General features: G+C 42.5%; 3 protein-coding genes across 3 annotated transcripts; all 3 read right to left on the bottom strand.

Moving 5' to 3' along the window:
* On the bottom strand, positions 1-5,096 carry LOC130202995 (actin, clone 302-like). Its single transcript, XM_056428894.1, has 6 exons — positions 4,974-5,096; positions 3,779-3,971; positions 3,542-3,693; positions 2,463-2,653; positions 2,236-2,369; positions 1-1,910 (listed from the first exon to the last, which is right to left on the bottom strand). Exons 1-6 carry the CDS (start codon positions 5,094-5,096, stop codon positions 1,678-1,680), a joined length of 1,026 nt encoding a protein of 341 aa, XP_056284869.1. The 3' UTR covers positions 1-1,677.
* Positions 5,097-5,183: 87 nt separating this feature from the next.
* On the bottom strand, positions 5,184-9,899 carry LOC130202953 (uncharacterized). The gene is made up of 6 exons (XM_056428849.1): positions 9,808-9,899; positions 7,922-8,692; positions 7,417-7,513; positions 7,205-7,312; positions 5,786-7,044; positions 5,184-5,307 (listed from the first exon to the last, which is right to left on the bottom strand). Exons 1-6 carry the CDS (start codon positions 9,816-9,818, stop codon positions 5,304-5,306), a joined length of 2,250 nt encoding a protein of 749 aa, XP_056284824.1. The 5' UTR covers positions 9,819-9,899; the 3' UTR covers positions 5,184-5,303.
* si:ch211-241j12.4 (uncharacterized protein KIAA1755) lies at positions 9,814-20,123 on the bottom strand. The gene is made up of 12 exons (XM_056428850.1): positions 19,927-20,123; positions 19,626-19,715; positions 19,323-19,446; positions 18,248-18,350; positions 16,304-16,405; positions 16,117-16,233; positions 13,269-13,429; positions 12,651-12,797; positions 12,471-12,573; positions 11,961-12,089; positions 11,453-11,634; positions 9,814-10,049 (listed from the first exon to the last, which is right to left on the bottom strand). Exons 1-12 carry the CDS (start codon positions 19,943-19,945, stop codon positions 9,914-9,916), a joined length of 1,413 nt encoding a protein of 470 aa, XP_056284825.1. The 5' UTR covers positions 19,946-20,123; the 3' UTR covers positions 9,814-9,913.
* Between the last annotated feature and the right edge of the window lie 1,377 nt (positions 20,124-21,500).

The following is a 21,500-nucleotide window of genomic DNA, read 5'->3' as shown; positions in this document are numbered from 1 at the left end:
TTGACGGTTAAAACTTTTATTATTAAAAAACAAAAAATAGACATGACATAAATATCATGGTTTGGGTGAAACATTGCCAGACTCAGTCCAGGCTGTAACAGAATACGTTTAGGAGGCAGAGACAGTGAACACATCACACTGGCGAGTTCTAGGGTATGGCGTACGGGCAGAAGCAGAGATAAGTCACATGTCACGCTGGTTTCCACTCGAGAGCTGAACTTAAGGTCACATGACAAGCCCCCCCCCCCAAGAAAAAAAACATGCAAAACAACAAAAAGGAAGTACATGCAAAAGACAAAAAGAAAGTACATGCAAAAAACAAATCTCTCATGCAAAACATTCACACAAATGAGGAAGTATAAATACAACCGGTTGGCAAAGTGGAGTTTTCAGAATAACTAGCATTGAGGTGAATGCAGCAGTTTTGGCACCTTTGGAACGCCTATCAAAAAATCTAAATAAATCAACACTACTGTGCAAATATAAAAATAAAGATGAAAAAATATAAAACACACACATCCACTGTTCTCAGATCAGAAGATAATTTAGAAATAAACAACTAGTGGCAAGTCACTGCACTCAAATAATAAAATATTCCAGAAACACGTTACCTGCAACAGTACATTGATCATCTATTAGAGAGGCAGAACCAGACCATTACGGAACATCTTCCTCCATGCACTGCTTCTTCTTCATCTCTTCTCCAGCTGTATGCCAACCTTCCCAAAACCAAACGTTCACTCAAGTGAAGGAAATAACCAGCAGCGACGCATGACTCCTCAGCCCAAGAAGGCTCCCGTTCTCCCCTCCCGTTCATGTTGCTGCAGCAGCAGGAAACGGACGTGTCAGATTACATTTTTGGGAGTTTTAGGGCCACCGATAGGAAAAGTTAACTTCTATAGATACGATTTTGAGTTTGCGGACATTTTACTTTAAAAATATTGTCAGAGCCAAAGCCAAGAGAAACAAAAGAATAAATACTTTGACAAAAGAACGAATTTTACAATAAGTAAAAAAAATATTGTAAAATTACAACATATATATATCCTATATTATAGGAGGTAAAAACAAGTCGTAATATGTATAAGTAGGTCATCAATTATTTTCCAAAAATATTGTTATATTGATAACATGGGAACTATTTGTATTAATATTTTTCCTAACAGTGGCACTAAACAATAGAAATGATTATGCTGCTATAATAACATTCAAAAAATCATAGCTCCAAAATGAATCCAAACTTTCACCATGTTTCACATAAACACACATTTACTTTAAATTGTTGTATAAATATAAATCATAAATTTGATATTAGATTAATATATAACTTATGCTGCTCATTCTGGCTATAAAGTTGACGTTGATCAAAGGCCAGCTTCAATTCTCGTCCCATAAACCACGAGCAGAACTTCAAGACACAGAAATACTTTCCCAAAATGGGAAGACACATTTAAAAAAATAAATGGTAAACGATTCTCGGGGAGGGGCATCATCAACTGGCGGGAATTTCACGGACATAAACACCAACTTCCTCCATGGAGCGTTGGTGGATCTCAGTCGAAGACTAGGGTGAAACCGACTTCAACACGTAAAAAGACAAATGTATATTTAAAGAAAGGGTCTTATGGCTCCGTCCGATCCACATTTATATTGCACTCGTGGAAACAGTCACACGACTCAGAAGCACTTCCTGAAGACGATCTGCGGCCCGTGCTCCTCGTATTCTTCCCGACTGATCCACGCGGCGCCGAAGGCGGGCAGGTTGGCGAGCACCGCGCCGCCGCGCCACACCGAGAAGTCTCGGTCCTCCGGGCCGGTGACGCGGACGCTCGCCCTCGCGTCGGCGGGGACGAGGCCTCCGATTTCAGCCTGGAGGCGCTCGGGCAGGCCCGGCAGCAGAGTGTTCCCCCCTATAGATAAATAAATAAATAAAAGAAATATATATAAAATAAATAAATGTAAAAATGTATTAATATATATATAAAAATAATAAATATATGTATTATTATATAAATGAATAAATAAATGTAAAAATAAAAAAAATAAAAAAATGAATAAATAAATGTAAAAAAACAAAGTTTAAAAATGAATGAATAAATATATATTTTATAAAAATATATATATAATGACCACCTGACTAATAAAAATAAAAACATTTTAAAAAAGGTAATTACAGTCAGTTAACATGAACTGGAAAGATTTACTGCCACAGCTTAAACGAGAAACTACGGTTACCCGACAGCACGATATTTCCCAGGAAGCAGCGCCGCAGGTCGACGTCCGAGCCGAGGATGGACTTGAAGACGCTCTCGTGCATCCCGTAATGGTCCCGTCCAATCAGCTCGGGTTTAAAGAGAATCTCAGGGGCCCTGCGTGGTGTAGATCCATTTTGAGTCGGTGGGTTATCAGCAGAAGTCCATCCTCCCAATGTTGAAAGGCCTCCTCTCCCATTGGTCAGTTACCTGAACCTCTCCGTGCCGAGGGTGACGACCTGTCCGTCCGGCATGCTGTAATGCATCTCTCCGCAGGACGCGCCCCCCCGCCTCAGCTCGGCTTCGTAGTCCACGGCAACGCGGCAGCAGCTCTCCTTCATCTCCCTCACGATCTCCATCTCAGCCGTTGTGCGCATGCACACGCCTCGCTCCTGCAGAAGCTTTAAAGACACAGCAACGCCCAGAAACAGTCACGCCTGCAGTCCAATGCTTTTAAAACGAAATTATTGGTACAATCCGATAGTCCGAGTTAGTGCCTTGACATTTATTATTTTAAAGGAATTCTGATGTAAGACAGAACTAAACTTAATTTGCTTGTCTGAAAGTCTGGAGGTGACATCTGATAAAAAACGCTTGTCTTTTATCGTACGATATATACTGTAGACATGACCTCAATGACTTATCGTACGATATATGGACATGATCTCCATGATTTATCATACGATATATGGACATGACCTCAATGACTTATCGTACGATATATGGACATGATCTCCATGATTTATCGTACGATATATGGACATGACCTCAATGACTTATCGTACGATATATGGACATGATCTCCATGATTTATCGTACGATATATGGACATGACCTCAATGACTTATCGTACGATATATGGACATGATCTCCATGATTTATCGTACGATATATGGACATGACCTCAATGATTTATCGTACGATATATGGACATGACCTCAATGATTTATCGTACGATATACAGACATGACCTCGATTTATGGTACGATATATGGACGCGACCTCGATGATTTATCGTACGATATATGAACATGACCTCGATTTATCGTACGATATATGGACATGACCTTGATGATTTATCGTACGATATATGGACATGACCTCAATGACTTATCGTACAATATATGGACATGACCTCGATAATTTATCGTACAACATACAGACATGACCTCGATTTATCGTAAGATAGATGACATGACAAACAAACTTCTGGCCTGACCCCCGGGTCTCCACCCTCCTTAGACGACATCACAGGTCATAAATAAAAAAATACAAAATAAAACAAAAACCTTTTTCAGATGAAGCGTAACGTCGGCGCCCGCCAGAGGGAAGCGCTGCACGCCGTGCGGTAGACAGTAGCCCTCGAACACGGGCACGCTGTGGCTCACGCCGTCTCCGGAGTCAAACACCACACCTTCAACCAGATGCACCAAGAGAAATACTCACGTTTTTTTTACCGATCCCAAAAAAACAACATAATGCACGAGAGAAATGCAGAAATGAGACGCGTCGATTGGCCGAGTTACCCGTTGACCTGCCGGCGGCGTAGAGCGCCAGCACCGCCTGCATGGCCACGTAGGTGAAGGGGACGTTGAAGCACTCGAACATGATCTCCACCATGCGCTGGCGGTTCTCCGACGGGTTCATGGCCGCCTCGGTCAGCAGGACGGGGTGATCGTCCGGATCCACGCACAGCCGCTGGAACGTGTGATGCCAAATCTATAAAAAGGAGAGATAATTAGATTTAAAAAGATCCGGTGAATGCAGCGCTAGCATTTATACATTTGTTATATTTAAAAGAAGCAGGAAAAGTCTGTAAAGAGGGAACGATCATACATTATGTCTTATAGGCTTAGCGTACGATATTTACGTTAACGACTTAGCGTACGATATATGGACATGACTGATTATTTTTACGATCAAAATTGATCGTACTGTATATGGACATGAACTCGATGATTTATCATACGACATATGGACATGACCATGATCATATTTACGATATATGGACATAACCTCAATAATTTTAATGTTCAAGATTAATCGTACGATATACGGCAATTATCTCGATAATTATGTTCAAGATTTATCGCACTATATACGACATGACCTCGATAATTTTTTATGTTCGGGATTTATCGTACAATATATGGACATGATCTTGAACATTTTAACATTGTAGATTTATCGTACGATGTACGAAAATGACCTCAATGATTTATCGTACGATATATAAACAACCACGATAATTTGGAATTTCGAGATTTATCATACGATAAATGGACATGACCGCAATAATTTTTACGTTCAAGATTTATCCTACGATATATGAACATGACCGATGATTTATTGTACGACATACGGACATGACCTAGATAAAAACAATTTACGATAACAATTTATCGTACAATATATGGACATGAACGATTATATTTACATTAAAGACTTATCGTATAATAGAGATTACCACGATAATGTTGTCTCCCTCAACGTTGCCCAGTTTTGTTGACGTCCATGTTTGTTTACATAAGAATGTCACCAACATTTTAGCCAACACTTCTTTTTTTTCAACAGAGCTTGGGCGGACATTATTTTTAAATCGTTTTCAGTATTTTGTCAATAAATGAAACCAATAACATTTAGAATAGTCCGATTGTTCTCGCTCAGTTGTAGCGTGAACATCCAGCGACGTCACAGCGCTGGTTTTCCGTCTCGCTTTACCTTCTCCATTTCATCCCAGTTCCGAATGATCCCGTTCTTAATGGGACGCTTCAGGGCCAGGACCCCCCTCATGTGTTGGGCCTCGTGCCCGATGTACGTCTCCCTTTCGAGGTTACCGTTCATTATTTCCTGCAAAAGAGAGAACCTCCGATCAGAAAAGAGCCGGCTGGAGAAGATCAAGAAGAAATAAGTGAAGTTAAAATGCCCTCACCTCATATTTTGGCAACCCGATGATGGTTGGGAATATAACGTTTGGGAGGTCTTGATCTGCAAATCCGGCTTTCATCAAACCAGACCCGGTATCCAGGACTATGGGGGTCTTGAAATCTGTCATCTGCAATCACATTAAGAAAAATTAAAGACTCGATCATTTTCACATTGAAGATTTATCGTACGACATATGGACATGACCTCCATGATTTATCGTACGATATATGGACATGACCTTGATGATTTATCGTACGATATATGGACATGACCTTGATGATTTATCGTACGATATATGGACATGATCTCGATGTTTTATCGTACAATATATGGACATGACCTCCATGATTTATCATACGATATATGGACATGACCTTGATGATTTATCGTACGATATATGGACATGATCTCGATCTTTTATCGTACGATATATGGACATGACCTTGATGTATCGTACGATAGATGGACATGATTTCGATCTTTTATCGTACATTATATGGACATGACCTAATTTTTAACGGTCAAGATTGTTCATACGATATATGGAAATGACTCTTCATGCTAAGCTAACCACGCTAATGCATTACAGTATAGACGTAGTGTACCTCTCTCGTGTTGAGGTTAAGCTCGGCCTGAATCCCGGCGACCCGGATCCCCTCATGGCCCCAGAGCCCCGAACGCCATCGGCGAAGTCTTCCCGCCGCTCGTCTCCGCCACCGGGGTCAAACTTCAGAGGCCGGTCGGGAGGTGGCCGCGGCGCCGACTGCTCGCGAAGTAAAGCGGATGAAGTCTGGACATCTTCCGCCACTTCGGATGCATCGTCTTCCCCTCTGGTGGTCGTTTCCGATAAGGGGTCGAATGAAACGTTGCATTTTTCTGCGAGCGTATGGTCGTCGTCGCTGGGTTCCTTCACATTTGGATCGACAACAAAGTCGTGACCGACGTCCGGCGCTGCATCCTCAGGATCCAGCTCCGTGGAAGGAGGTGGATGTTCGTGCTCGGCGAGATCGCCGCAATTCTCGGGAAGTGGAGCTTCCCCGCCGGGCTCTGGTTCAGGAGGAAGGCGCCAGTTCCCTCCCGGGTCAAACGCCCCGACGTCCGGTCTCACTCGAGAGGGCGAAGAAGCACCGTCGCGAGACTCGTCCGATTGGTTCTCGGGGATGTATCCCCGAGGTTGGATTCCCGCCTCTTCGGGAGATTCCTTCAAATCAGAGGCGGTTTTATGAAATGCCGAGAAGCAATCGTCTTGACGATCCGGAAGTCGATCCGAGTCTCGTGGTTCCGACGTTGGGTTCTGAGGCTCTTTGGCGACGTCGGAACCCGACGCCGCTCGAAGATGTTCAGTGCTACACGTCTCCCGAGGCGTCGAATTCGTCCTCTGTGACCGGCAGCTACCCGATAGAAGCTCGTCGCAGATCGCTCGGTCCTCCTTCGTCTCACTCCCAGCCTTCTCCATCGCGGAGCATTTCACGACCCTTCTGGCTCCTCCGTCCTTGTGTCGCTTCGCCCGACGTTCTTTATCCAAACTCTCCTCCAGCTTCTCCACCTCCCGTTTCTCCTCCTCCAGTCGACGCTGAAAAGCCTCCCTCTCCTGGCCGATGCCCGGCGGCCCGTTTGCATCCGGAGGTTCGCCCGCGGCGAGTTCCTCTTCGCAGCATCGGAGCTGCCGGATCAGGAGGTTCTCCTGCACGATCAGCTCCTCCAGGATGTGGACCTTCCTCAGCTCCGCCAGCAGGTGAAACTCTCCCGCGGCATCAAACGCCTCGGATTCGCTTGCAGACTCATCGAGGTGGTCGGACTCTGCAGGGTCGCCGTAATCCTCGAGGCCAAGGACACCGGCTTCAGCCAGCTCGCTAGACGACATCTTCAAAATAAACAGAGAGCGCGTCAAGAAGCTCCACAGATGAAACCAACAGGAATCTTGATCGTAGAAATGGAAAGAACCACTCGCTGCCGATTTATCCAGACGACGTCACGTCACCCCCAATCGTGGCTTCTCCATCCGTCCATTAGTAAAAACGTACCGCACAGATCTGATCTTCGCTGCTCCACGGCGGCCACTGATGGCGCCCGTCCTCCGAGCTCAGCAAGGCGTCCAGCACGGCCTCCTGAGTCAGAACGTGTTCTTCTTTCTGAAAGACGTTTAAAAAGGCTCCGGTTAACTCGTGACATATTGGACATTGGTAAAAAAGAAATGGCGGCAATCCTCCACTCTCTTTACTCAAGCCCCGCCTACCTCCAGGATGTCATCAGCCCGGTCCAGGATCTCCTCCACCGCCCTCAAGTCCTCCTGCTCCTTCACATGCCAGTCATTCAGGGAGATGTCGATCTCACTGGGAGGAAACCATTTTTAAAAATGGGAATTTGTCATTGTTGGAGTTTAGCTTTGTCGCCATCAAATGTCTTCAAGGTGTTAAGCACACAGGTGATTCAACACTTAATTCAAGGTATAAACTCTTAAAAAATAATATCAGTTTGGAAATATTGCCATCAGGAAAAACATGCCTGAGACCCCATTAGAAACATGAAACTCAGGTGGGACCATAAATATAGAAAACATTATTTCCAGAGTTTAAAATACAAAAGGTGGATCATTGGCCTCAGACGGAGGAACTATACAAGAGTGTGTCGGGAGAGATTTTTGGGACACGGATAGCAGCAAAATAACAGAATAGACTAAGTGTTATAAGCCGCGTATAGAAGTAAAAACTGATTCAATGTTCTGCAAACGGATGCGTTACCCGTCCACGGCGTCCGGACTCTGGTCGTGGAGGTCATACGAGTCCCAGAGGAGCGTAGGAACCCCCTCCGTGGAGCAGATGGACTTGTCCCTTCCATCCATGATGGTGCTGGAGAGGACGTCGCGAATCGGACTCAGCTCCGGATCCTCCAAACCGGGCCAGTCCGCGCTCACGGCGGCCTCCGTCTGCGCGGGCCGAGGCCCGGCGGCGGCGGGATCGCGAGGTCGCAGCTCCCGCTTCCGCGGCGTCGGGTTCTGCGTGATGGTGACCGTGTACGAGTTTTCCAGATCGTCCACCGGCAAGCCGAGCCACGGGTTGTCGGGCGGCGCCGCCGAGCGCTTCACTTTGATCTCCAGGTTGAGGGAATCCGCGGTCACACTCGGGACGATCTGGATGCTGGTCCCCGGCGGGGAGTTCCCCACGGCGCCCACGCGGTCAGAAACAGCGGGGGCGTCGCCTAGGAGAGCGGGCCTCAAATCCACAGAGTCCCTGGTCCCGGCGCCGTCCCCCCACGCCTCCTGCTGGCTGCCGACGGCGCCGTCGAAGCCCGAGTCGAATGAGCTGAGGGAGGGGAGTCTGCCCTCCGTTGCCGGAGGCGAGGCCGCCTCCCGACCGCGTTGCCACTGCCCGGCGTCCCCGGCAACCACGGCGCCGTCGGAGTGACGATCGCCGCCGCCGCGCAGCAGCTCATACTGCCACTGCAACGCCAGCTGGAGGGGGCCGACGGCCACGGGGCCCGAACTCATCAGCAGCTTTCTCAGGGTCAGACACCTGGGGAACAGAAACACAACCAGACGATTGGCCGAGGAACAGTACCATAAATAAATAAATAAATATAAATAAAAGGAAAAATATATAAATATAGAAAGAAAAGCACTGTTTTTTCAATAAAGATAACATAAATCAAAAATACACACTACATTGTTAATGTGGTAAATGACTATTCTAGGTGGAAACGTCTGGTTTCTAATGAAATGTCTCCAGAGGTGTATAGAGGCCCATTTCCATCAACTATCACTCCAGTGTTCTAATGGTACATTGTGTTTGCTAATCGCCTTAGAAGACTAATGTCTGATTAGAAAACCCTTGTGCAATTATGTTAGCACAGCTGAAAACAGTTATGCTGGTGATATAAGCTATACAACTGGCCTTCCTTTGAGCTTGAAGTACAAAATTAATACTTCAAATATTAATCATTATTTCTAACCTTGTCAATGTCTTGATTATATGTTCTATGAAATGTTCAATTCATTTGAAAAATAAAAGTGAGTTTTCATGGAAGACACGAAATTGTCTGGATGACCCCAAACTTTTGAACGGTAGTGTATATTTGAGAGATGCAAATATATTGGGCACCCTTAGTCGCGGTCACTTAAAATAGATTTTGGGAACATTTCTTTCTCGTTTAAAAAGTTAATTTGCACTACTGTAGTTATGGTAACTTCATACTGTCTTCTTAACTTCTTATTGTGATATTTTGTATTTTCCGTTTAGTTTCACGGCCACACGAGTCAGAAACAAACTTAAAAGTAATGTTACAGATCAGACATTAGTCAGTAATTATGTAATTATGAAATAAAATAGTAAAATAATAAATCACGCTCCGGTTCAGGGGAGTTTACCACGACATACAAAGAGATCAAAATAAACGGTGTGTCTCCGCATCCTTTAAAAAAATTAACTGATTTCAAGAGGAAATTATTGAATATATATTTTTTAGTGAATTAAGTGTTCTATTAAAATCAAGCATCTTTACATTGATTGATAAACCAGAACAACTGCAGTAACGCTCCACACCGCTGAGCCTTAGTTTATAAACAGTTTGGCCAACATCAATACATATTGTCCATCTTTAAAATGAAAGACAATAAGCTCCACTCGCTCACCGATGAGACATCCTCTTGCCCGCCTCCTGGACCTCGTCGTCGGGGATGGCCTTGGCCAGATGTGCCAGGTGGACCAGCTGCTCCGAATCCGGAGGCGGACTCTTCTTCAGGAACGTGGACGTCTTGTACCTCCACGTGGGTATGGCGCCCCAGTTCCTCCTCCGGGCGCCGTCTCCGTCGACCCCGGACAGCAGCACCTGGAGGACGTTCTCACAGAGGACCACGCGGTACCAGCTGTTGGCCTGCAAGGTTACAAGGATTTATATTCGTCACTGTACTACAGTGTTGCGCAACTTCATTTTTATTTGTCGTCCCAATTTGCGCTGTGAGAAATAAAACATTATATTTGTGGGTGGAGGGTGAATTTAAGGAGTCTCGGAGCCTGAGGTGTTTTTACCTTCGCATTGAAAATGCCGGAAGGTTATGTTTTGATCGCCGTGTATTTATTTATTTATTTATTTGTATGCGTGTTATTCGCAAAACTCAAAAAGTATTGAACCGAATCGCATGAAATTTGGTGGGATGATTGTTTATTATCCGGGGACCAGTTGATTAGATTTTGGGATCGATCGGGTCAAAGGTCATGAACAGGTCAAAATCTTTCGCAGAACTCAAAAAGTATTGAAGCGAATCGCATGAAATTTGGTGGGATGATTGTTTATTATCCGGGGACCAGTTGATTAGATTTTGGGATCGACCGGGTCAAAGGTCATGAACAGGTCAAAATCTTTCGCAGAACTCAAAAAGTATTGAACCGAATCGCATGAAATTTGGTGGGATGATTGGTTATTATCCGGGGACCATTTGATTAGATTTCGGGATCAATCGGGTCAAAGGTCAAGGTCATGAAAAGGTCAACATATTCTTTTTACCATAGCGCGGTCAATTTCTATCCAATTGGCATGCAACTAATGCCAACATGTTCATAATTCAATGCCCAATCTTGTGATATGCGAAGGTATGCGCTCTACCGAGTGCACATTCTAGTTTATTGATGTTTTCTGTCATATTCAGGTACAATAGAAATATTGCAAGAACGCACTGATACACTTCTTATCCCCATTCCGACATCTGCTGATATCGAAAAATAAGTTACGATAGCAAAGTTATTCTTTCATGAAGTAGTTTTTTGAAATAATAATAAAATAAATAAATATATATATTAAATATATAAGAATATTTAAAATATAACATTTATTTGAAATATTATAAATATATATATAAAATTATAATATGTATTTAAATTATAATATACATGTATAAAAGATAATATATATATTATAATATTTAAAATAGTTTTAAAATATATAAAAGATTATTATATTTATTTAAAATATTAGAGAGAACAATATATATATATACACATATATCAGAATAGTATATATATTTAGAATATTATAAATATATATATATAAATATATATTAATTACTTTACTTGATCTTTTAATAGATATAAATATATATGTAAAAAAGTATACACATTAAATTACATTACCTACCCCGAATTAAAGTTATAATGAAAACGATGAAATATTAAAAACAGTTATTTTCTGACAGTCGACCAATTTCTTTCATATTTAGACTCAACGCCGCCACCGCTTTAAAAAAAACTTGTAATGTCCGCAAAGTGCCAAGTAGAACTTGCCCTGTTGTAATGACGGTGGTAGCTGGAAACGCCTTGAGCGTCTGGAGGATGAAGTTCACGGCGGAGCGGAGCTTCTCCTTCAGCCGCTCCACATCCAGAAGCCAGCGCTCCCGGGTCTGGCCCTCATGCAGCAGGATCTCCACTACCGTGTGGGTCACGTCTTCAGCACAGAGAATGAGCGCCTGGTGGCCGAGGAGGGTACAACACTACTTACCAACATATGTAATCATAGAGAATAGGTCAGTGACGGGTATATATTAAAAAGGTGGTTGTGCAACTGATATTAGATATCTAAAAAAGGAGAATGACTTCATTCATTGCGTGTCGGTTTTGGCGGTCCCTGTGGACAGAGGCGGTAGTGTTTGTAGGTCATTGAGGCATCACTGGGACATTGAGACCAGTTAAAGAGACCCTTTTAGTAATTTTAGGACTCTAATCTGGACTACTATACACCGGGATTACATTACGTGTCAAACAAACTGAAAGAAGAAAACCGTAAATTGGGTACCATGGCAGGCGTGTGAATGGACGCCTCGAACTCAGACACCAACGCCGCCGCCGTCGCAGCATCTTTGGCAATCTCTATTTTGTAAGGCTGGAGTTTCTCTTGAAGGAGAGTTTTGATCTGCTCTGCGATCTGGAAACAGAAATAAAAACATTTTGGATCACAGAGTCCAACATTTAAACCACGGCTACCTTCCTATGAGAAGAGTAAAGACATTGTTTCACTCAACTGGTAAGATCTAAACACCATTTAAAAGGCATTAAAAAAAAGACTAAAGTCTATGCTTCATGTGTTCAAGCTGCATTCTCTCTCCTGACCACCAGGGGTGACTCCTCCGGTTGTATAGAAGTCTACGCTTTATGTGTTAAATCTGCATTCTCTCTCCTGACCACCAGGGGGCGACTCCTCCGGTTGTATAGAAGTCTACGCTTTATGTGTTAAATCTGCATTCTCTCCCCTGACCACCAGGGGGCGACTCCTCTGGTTGTAGACGGTGAACCAAACCGGACTCACCTGCAGAGCTTCCTCTCGCAGCTGGAACACCTGTAACTGGAGGCGGGCCTTTAAAAAGGCCTGCTGCCACAGCAGCTCCACCTTCTCCACGGCAGCAAAGATCCTGTAAAATATATATATTTAAACATTTTAAATTTGTATTCACTACATTCATATTCACGCCCGTCTGTGGCTGCGTACCGGCTGCGGTTCTGCAGCATGTCGGTGGCGGTGCGGGAGAAGAGCAGCGTGCCGGCCATCGCCCGGTAGCTCGGCTCCGTCTCCGGGTAACGCAACTTCTTCACGATGCTCTCGCAGTGCGTCAGCAGAGCGTCCAGCCCCAGCTCCCTGAAAACACACACACACACACACACACACACACACAAAGACGGGTTAGTTTAAAGATAGAGGGTGAAGGAGAATAAAATATAAAAACAAATAAAACAGGGGTTTTTCTTGGTTACGCAATATTTTTTTAACAGGAAACTCTTAAAATTATAAAAAAGGTGACTCCTTTACAAAATGTACTAAAACAATGGCAATGAGGAAGATCTCGGGTAATGAGAATAAATAAGATAACATAAATCAGCCTCTAAGGGGGCGACTCCTCTGGTTGTATAGAAGTCTATGTTTCATGTGTTAAAGCTACATTCTCTCTCATGACCACCAGGGGGCGACTCCTCTGGTTGCATAGAAGTCTATGTTTCATGTGTTAAAGCTGCATTCTCTCTCCTGACCACCAGGGGGCGACTCCTCTGGTTGCATAGAAGCCTAAGTTTCATGTGTTAAAGTCGAGTTTAGAGGAACACGCGTTCCGACCTCCGGAGCTGCTGGAACTCGGCTTCGTTGGCGGCGCAGAAGAGGCGGAGCTCTCCGAAGGCGGTGGGCGGAGTCAGCCTGGACAGGGCCTGCAGGGTGGAGATGGTGGAGGGCAGCCGCTGCACCACGGACAGGAAGTCCTGCAGGAACCAGTCGATCTCCTGCAGGAAGGAGCAGCACAGGGACGCCATTACCGCCAAGCACCGTCATCTCAGATTGTTTTTGTGTTGCAAAATGTAAAAGAACGATATTTGGAATTTAGTTGCAAAATAAATATGCATCAGAGTTAAAAAAATATTTTATATACATATATATTAGGGCTGTCAGCGTTAACGCGTTAATCTATGCGATTAATTTGGCCGCGTTAACGCACTAAAATATGTTTACGCAATTAACGCAACTTTGTTTACTTCCGGTGTTCGTTGAAGTTTTTACACTCAAACCGAGTGTCAAACCGCGGCAGTACGGTTTAACACTGTTTCCGTTCTTAAAACAATTATTTCTCCGCAAAAATACGGAGCAGAAATCAGTTTAAACTCGTGGATGAATCAGTCGGGTTTCCTCCTGCTCCTCCTTCCTCCCGTCTCCCCCTCTGATACACAGAGGAACGGAGGGGCGACGTGTCGGGTGACGCGGCGCGGAAAGAACGCGACACACGAAACCTTCAACGTGATTTGTCAATCCATTTGTCTGTCAACATTCTGCGAAAAAAACAACCAATGAACACTCAGTAAATCACAAAGGACCTCCCCACCACACAGGTGAGGCTCATTAGCAGCCTGTCAGTCAGAGGACAGAAAACACGGTGCGAGGACAATGAGCCTCATATATAGAGAGCTGAGATTGTTCTGGAATGTTTGATGTAGAACACGTGGGTATGTGTCACATGCAAACGCCTTTAAAAGGTGAATTTAAATTCCAGAGGGTGAACAGGACATATTTGAATGTCAGTCAGTCACCAAGGCCACTGGTTCTGCTGCTGTTCATGTTAAAGATGACAGGACCAATGGGGTCTCAATATATTTCTTTTTTTTTTACTAATCTGGATGTTTCACTGAAGAAACAATTCATCATCCACAATATTAAATACCTCGCTGGCACTTTATAGGTAGGAGCCTCTTTGAAAACACAGCTCTGTGAAGTTTTGTCTTTAAAAAGAAGAGAAAAAACTTTTAATCGCGATTAATGAATTTCAAAATGTGCGATTAATTAATTACTTTTTTTTAATCGATTGACAGCCCTAATATATATATATATTTAAAAAGAGTTAAATATGTATTTATTTAAAATTGTATATATATTTAAATTATAAATATACATTTACTTAAGAGTATATTATACATAAATATTTATTTAAAAAGAGTATAATATATATATTTATTTAAAAAGAGTACAATATGTATTTAAAATATTATACAGTATATACATTTATTTAAAAAGATTATATATATTTACATAAATAAAAGAGCAAAAGTATATCATCTTTTTAAATATATAAAAATAACATTTTTAAAGTTATAATGAAAATTATGAAAAAAGAAGAAAAAAAACTGTTGACTCATCACATCGTTCAGAGTGATTTTTTCTTACAGGCCGAGAGCTGCCCGCGGTCACCGTGGCAAAATATCCGAGATGAACATGAATGAATGTATAAATGTAACGGGAAGGGGGGGGGGGGGCGGGGGGCTTTCACTTGTTAATCAGGTCAGCTGACCACGCCATGCATTTGCTCAAGCGTCACCAAGGTAACGGGGACAATAGACGACGGACCTCGTGAATGGACCCGGCCCGTCACAAAGAAGGCAAATAGTGGGAATAAATATTTGGGCTCGCAAAGTCGGTTGTGTGTGCAGCGGGTGTGTGTGTGTGTGTGTGTGTGTGTGTGTGTGTGTGTGTGTGTGTGTGTGTGTGTGTGTGAACACACAAACCGCTGCAGAGGACGGCGGCACAATGTTTCTCTGTGTTCACCGATCATGAGACGGATTCATGAGACTCTTTGATTCACAGCCAGAATGAAGGGACGACAAGGCACTGCAGATACATTGACTGAATATACGCATCTAGAATACCATCTGTGTGCAGAAAACAAAATAATAATAATATGGGGTCAAGTGAATGCAGATACCAGTTTTTACTGTAGTCCAAGAGGTCCGACTCACTCCTGAATGTTATTTATTCTGCCCAATCCTCCTTTCAGTACACAAAAGCAGCTCTAAAAAAACTGCACAAATCAACTTTCATTTATATTTTATACAAACTACATTAAAAAGGGTTAATTTGGGGCCATTTTCACTTGTGCCTGATAACCTTTATCCCCGTTTAGAGTCGATGAACCTCGTCTTTACGTCTGCTCGGTTAATCCAGGAGAACGTCTGACATGCAAGCAAAAGCAAATTTTATTTTATTAAGTCATAATTATCCCCCATTGTTAATGTCTGCTGTTTTTTTTAAACTACGGAGCCCAACAAATTCTAAATAAATAAATAAGCCATTAAACGCGTCACAAATATTTTACCACACAAATAAATGTAGGCATTAAAAAATTAAGAAAATATGAACAATTTATATTTGGGTTTAAAATGAATTATTTACATATTTATCTGCTCATCTATTCAATTATAATTTATTTTATAATTTCTTTTATTATCTCCTTTGACATTTAATTCCTTTTTTAAACAACATTAATAATTTTCTCCATGCATTATTAAATGTATTTATTCTACTCATTTATTTATAATTAATCAAATTAATAATAAAAAACATTCATGAATGCATTTCTGCTTCATTATGCAAATGAGGGGCTGTGAACACTGCGCCCATTGGTCGATGAGCGCGTCGCCCCGGTTACCTTGATGAAGGCCACCCAGCTGCGGTGGCAGTACACCAGGTACCCGCCCAGCGCCGCGGGCAGCTGGCTGCGGTCCACGTGGTTCGAGAGCTCCGGGATTTCTCTCAGGAGAACTTTCTGAAAGGTACGAGAGAGTTAACGCGCCTGAAGCCGACCAATCAGAAGGTAGCAGGAGGCGGGGCTTCACTTTGAGGGCCTTTAAGGGCGCGAGGAGCTTCAGCAGCAGCCTGGCCGCCTCCTTCTTCTGGGGCTGGACGAGGTAGACGCTGTGGAGGGTCCGCTTGTGACGCTGGAAACAAGATGGAGGATAAAAGGGTCAGTGTGTGACGCATCCAGGGGTTCGTGATACAAACAATAAAACAATGTGTAGGATACAATCCAAATGTTTATGGACGTAGGAATGAGGAAATGTCAACAACAACAACAATACATAATGTGCATAAATAAAACCCAAGCATTTGCTTTGGTAATTCCCATATCAGCAGATTAGCCTAACACACACACAAATGCTGTGTTGAAGACTCGCCCCCTAGTGGACATTCGAGAGAATGCAGGATTTTAGGAAACTGCCCCCTAGTGGACATCAGAGAGAAAGCAGGGTTTTAAGACACTGCCCCCTAGTGGACATTAGAGAGAATGCAGGTTGTAAGACACTGTCCCCTGGTGGACATGAGAAATAATGCAGGTTCAAGACACTGCCCCCTGGTGGACATGAGAGAATGACGGTTGTAAGACACTGCCCCCTAGTGGACATGAGAGATAATGCAGGGTTTAAGACACTGCCCCCTGGTGGACATTAGAGAGAATGCAGGTTGTAAGACACTGCCCCCTGGTGGACATGAGAAATAACGCAGGTTCAAGACACTGCCCCCTGGTGGACATGAGAGAATGAAGGTTGTAAGACACTGCCCCCTAGTGGACATGAGAGATAATGCAGGGTTTAAGACACTGCCCCCTGGTGGACATCAAGATAATGCAGGGTTTAAGACACTGCCCCCTGGTGGACATTAGAGAGAATGCAGGCTTTAAGACACTACTCCCTGGTGCAAAAAATGGAGGAAATAAAAGTTTATGAAACCTGTTGACATTCAGTAAAAAGAAAAGTGCAACTTTTGGGGCCTCAGAGCCGCTGCCTCACAGCCAAGCATGACGGCTGCGTATCTCTTGTTAATCAATCACATCTAGAGTGCATGGATCACCACACACACACACACACACACACTCCCCCACACTAAGCATGTCTACAATAACCACTTTGCACACTTGGTTTTGTACTTCAAAGAGCAGCTCAGGCTGCAGCTCTTTGAATCTAGAAAAACAAATGTTGCATAACTTAATGCTGCAAGAAAGAGCTCAATCACAAGGTGAGCTCGCCACCGTCGCCACAGTCTCTCACCTCCCCCCACATCCCGGTGCCGTTCATGCATATTTCATTCAGAGGCGACTGAAGCTCCCACAGGAAGCAACGGATCAAATGCTTAACTAGATCCTTCAGGCAGGAGGCCGCTGCTCGTCTCCCACGACGACGTGTCACGGAACTTTGAAAAAATATATAATATGTCATCTGATTAAATACAGAAAATTAAAAAAAATCCTATTTGAAAATAAAGTGCCTTAAGTCGTCTACAATTTTTTATGTCAAAATGTAATCCAGAAAATGTCACAATATTCGGCTTTTTGAAACAAATTCCATTTTTGTTTAAAAAGTTAAAGATTCTTTAAAGCACAAAGGTCTAATCAAACGTCAGGATCAAGAGAGGAAATACAAAAGGTGTTTTGATAAATTAACATAAATGAGCCAAACCCAAAATATTATGCAGCAGAATGTGACACACAGACACACACATACTTTGCTGTGCCTCAGGAGTGAGTAAAGTCAAGAGTAAAAATGATGCCGATGTGCGTTTGAAAAACTCAAAACGTTGTTTACATCCACGTTGACTCCTCCCCCTCCCCGCACACACAGTGTGAAACCATTGGACATCATGTGCATCCTCATGTGTGCACAAGACAACAAGGAGCCACTCATGGAGGACAATGAAGAACTGAAGCGCCACAGGGAACCTTTGTGGCTGCCGCGTTTTAAAATATCAACACAATCTTTACGAGAACTCATTTCATGACGTCACACCTCGAGCAGGAGCAGCGCCTCGGCCACGGCGCGGGAGGTGGAGGAGGAGGCGAGCCTCAGGTCGGCGACCACGGAGCCCAAATGCTGCTTCTCCTGCTTCTTACTGTGGAGAGGACACGCACACACACACACACACACACACACACACACACACACACACGTCAGAACAACACGCACACACACATCAGTTCCACACACACATCAGAACAACACACACACACACACGTCAGAACAACACGCACACACACACACGTCAGAACAACACACACACACACACACATCAGTCTGACACACACATCAGTACAACACACACACACATCAGTCTGACACACACATCAGTACAACACACACACACACATCAGAACCACACACACACATCAGTACAACACACACACATCAGTACAACACACACACATCAGTACAACACACACACATCAGTACAACACACACACACATCAGAACACACACACATCAGTCTGATACACACATCAGTACCACACACACACACACATCAGAACCACACACACATCAGTCTGATACACACATCAGTACCACACACACACACACATCAGTACCACACACACACATCAGTACCACACACATCAGTCTGACACACACATCAGTATGACACACACACCCATCAGTACCACACACACATCAGTACCACACACACACCCATCAGTACAACGCACACATCAGTACCACACACACACATCAGTACCACACACACACATCAGTACCACACACACACATCAGTACCACACACACACACACACACCAGTACCACACACACACATCAGTATGACTCACACATCAGTACCACACACACACACCCATCAGTTTGACACGCACACAGATACACACACAGACATCAGTACAACACACACATCAGTACGATGCGCACACACACACACACACCAGTACGACACAGACAAACGCACACACACCCATCAGTACAACATACACACAAGGACACACACACACTTCAGTATGACACACATGCACATCAGTACACACACAGACAAACACACATCAATACGACACACACACACACACACACACACAGCCGTAGTACTTGTGCAGACACAGGAAGTAGTTGATGAAGTCCGCCACTTCCTCTTTGCGGAGCTCGGAGCAGAGTTTGTGTTGCTGGTCCGCCGGGAACACGACGAGGGGGCAGCCGTGCTGGTCGAACGTCCCTGAACGCACCACCACACAAATGCATCAATACAAACACTTCATTACAATAACATAAAGTCAATTGTGCCTTTTTAAAAACTTACAATTGTTATGATTATTGTTAACATGCAGTGACTCTTAAAAAAGGCTTAATAATAAAACATATTTATTATTATTTAAAAAAGGATTAAACAACTACCGGGGAATAACACGGCTGCAGAGTTGAGCACGTGATCAGCAGGCAGCGGCGAGGAAGAGGAGGAGGAAGAGGAGAAGCACTGCTGGAAGTCTGGAAGAAAAATATACAAAATATGTGGAAAATTATTATTTATTTATTTATTTTAAAACTGAACACGACATGAATGTTTCTTTCCATTTTCCTCTCCCTTACAGAGGAAAAGTTGAGCTGCAACTTAAAAAAACACGTCACTATATGCAATATTATTCTGATGAGTGCGCGTGCACGAGGTGCCGCTGTGTCCAGGTGTCACGTGTCCTACCTGTCGCGTGTCGGCTCATCTTCTCCTTGCGTCGCAGCTCTTTTTACACGAAGAGGGTTTAAAATCCAAACTGTTAAAAACAGGTAAAAGTTACTCCTCCGGTGCACCGGAGAGGAGAAGGAGGACTAGGAGAGGGAGAAACTACCGCGGCTGCCCGCTGCCTCTCTCCGCCATGTTGACACCGACAGGACGAGCTGAACCCCGCAGCCGGGCCGCTGCTCGGCGGGTTTATGTTAGAGAGAGGGAGGAGGGGGAGGAGGAGGAGGAGGAGTGGGGAGGAGGAGGAGGCACAGAAACGCCCCTTTTTTATACAATTCTTTATTCATTAATTGTCAAGAAGAAAAGGTAAAAAATACATAAAACTTGTTTTCCAATTAGACAGCAATAACAAAATACAATAAAAAATACAATTAAAAACTCTAATTTGTATAATTACAAACATTTATCACAGTGGAACGAAAACTAAGAGTTTTTAAAACTATAAAAAATAATAATAATTGAAATGGGTATTAGGCTTGTAAACTTACACCTTGAAAATAATCAATACATTTATATATTTACACACTTTGGTTCAAACTTTCTAAACAAATAATTAGAAAATCTTAGTGTAAAAACTTCGATAATTTATTTTTTTGACATTTTTTCGTCATGGTGACGACACGTCTACGAAAGATACCGCGTTGCATTGTGGGAAGTAGTATTTTGGAGAGTTTGACCCACATAGGCACTAAAATTCCCCATGTGTTCAGTTAATATTCTCATTAAGTACACACACACATATATATATATATATATATATAAATATCTATGTATCTATTTATATATATAAATATGAAAAAATAAAAATATATATGTATTTATACTGTATATATATATATAACTATATATATACATGTATTTATTTATATACATAAATAACAAATAATTTAAATATATATACAGGACTGTCTCAGAAAATTAGAATATTGTGATAAAGTTCTTTATTTTCTGTAAAAAAAAAAAAATGTCATCAATTCTGGATATTACAAATCAACTGAAATATTGCAAGCCTTTTATTCTTTAAGAAAACTCAAATCCTATCTCATAAAATTTTAATATTTCCTCAGACCAAGTAATAAAAAAGATTTATAACAGCTGAGTGTTTGTCAAGGCTCAGGAAACCCTTGCAGGTGTTTCGAGTTAATTAGACAATTCAAGTGATTTGTTTAATACCCTACTAGTATACTTTTTCATGATATTCTAATATTTAGAGATAGGATATTTGAGTTTTAAAGCTTGTGCCATAATCAGCAATATTAAAAGAATAAAGCTTGCAATATTTCAGTTGATTGAAAATAAAGAACTTCATCACAATATTCTAATTTTCTGAGACAGTCCTGTATGTATGTATACTGTATATATATAAAGAAATATATATATATAAATATATATGTATTTATATATAAATGAATAAAAAATAATTTAAAAAAAGATATATGTATTTATGCTGTATATATATAAAGAAATATATATATATATATACAAATATATATTGATATAAATATATATATATATATAGTTATAAATATATTTAT

This window comes from Pseudoliparis swirei, chromosome 12 (assembly GCF_029220125.1).
Source record: "Pseudoliparis swirei isolate HS2019 ecotype Mariana Trench chromosome 12, NWPU_hadal_v1, whole genome shotgun sequence".
Lineage (NCBI taxonomy): Eukaryota > Metazoa > Chordata > Actinopteri > Perciformes > Liparidae > Pseudoliparis > Pseudoliparis swirei.
Note: the sequence above shows the minus strand (reverse complement) of the source record. Positions and strands in the feature narration are given on the sequence as shown.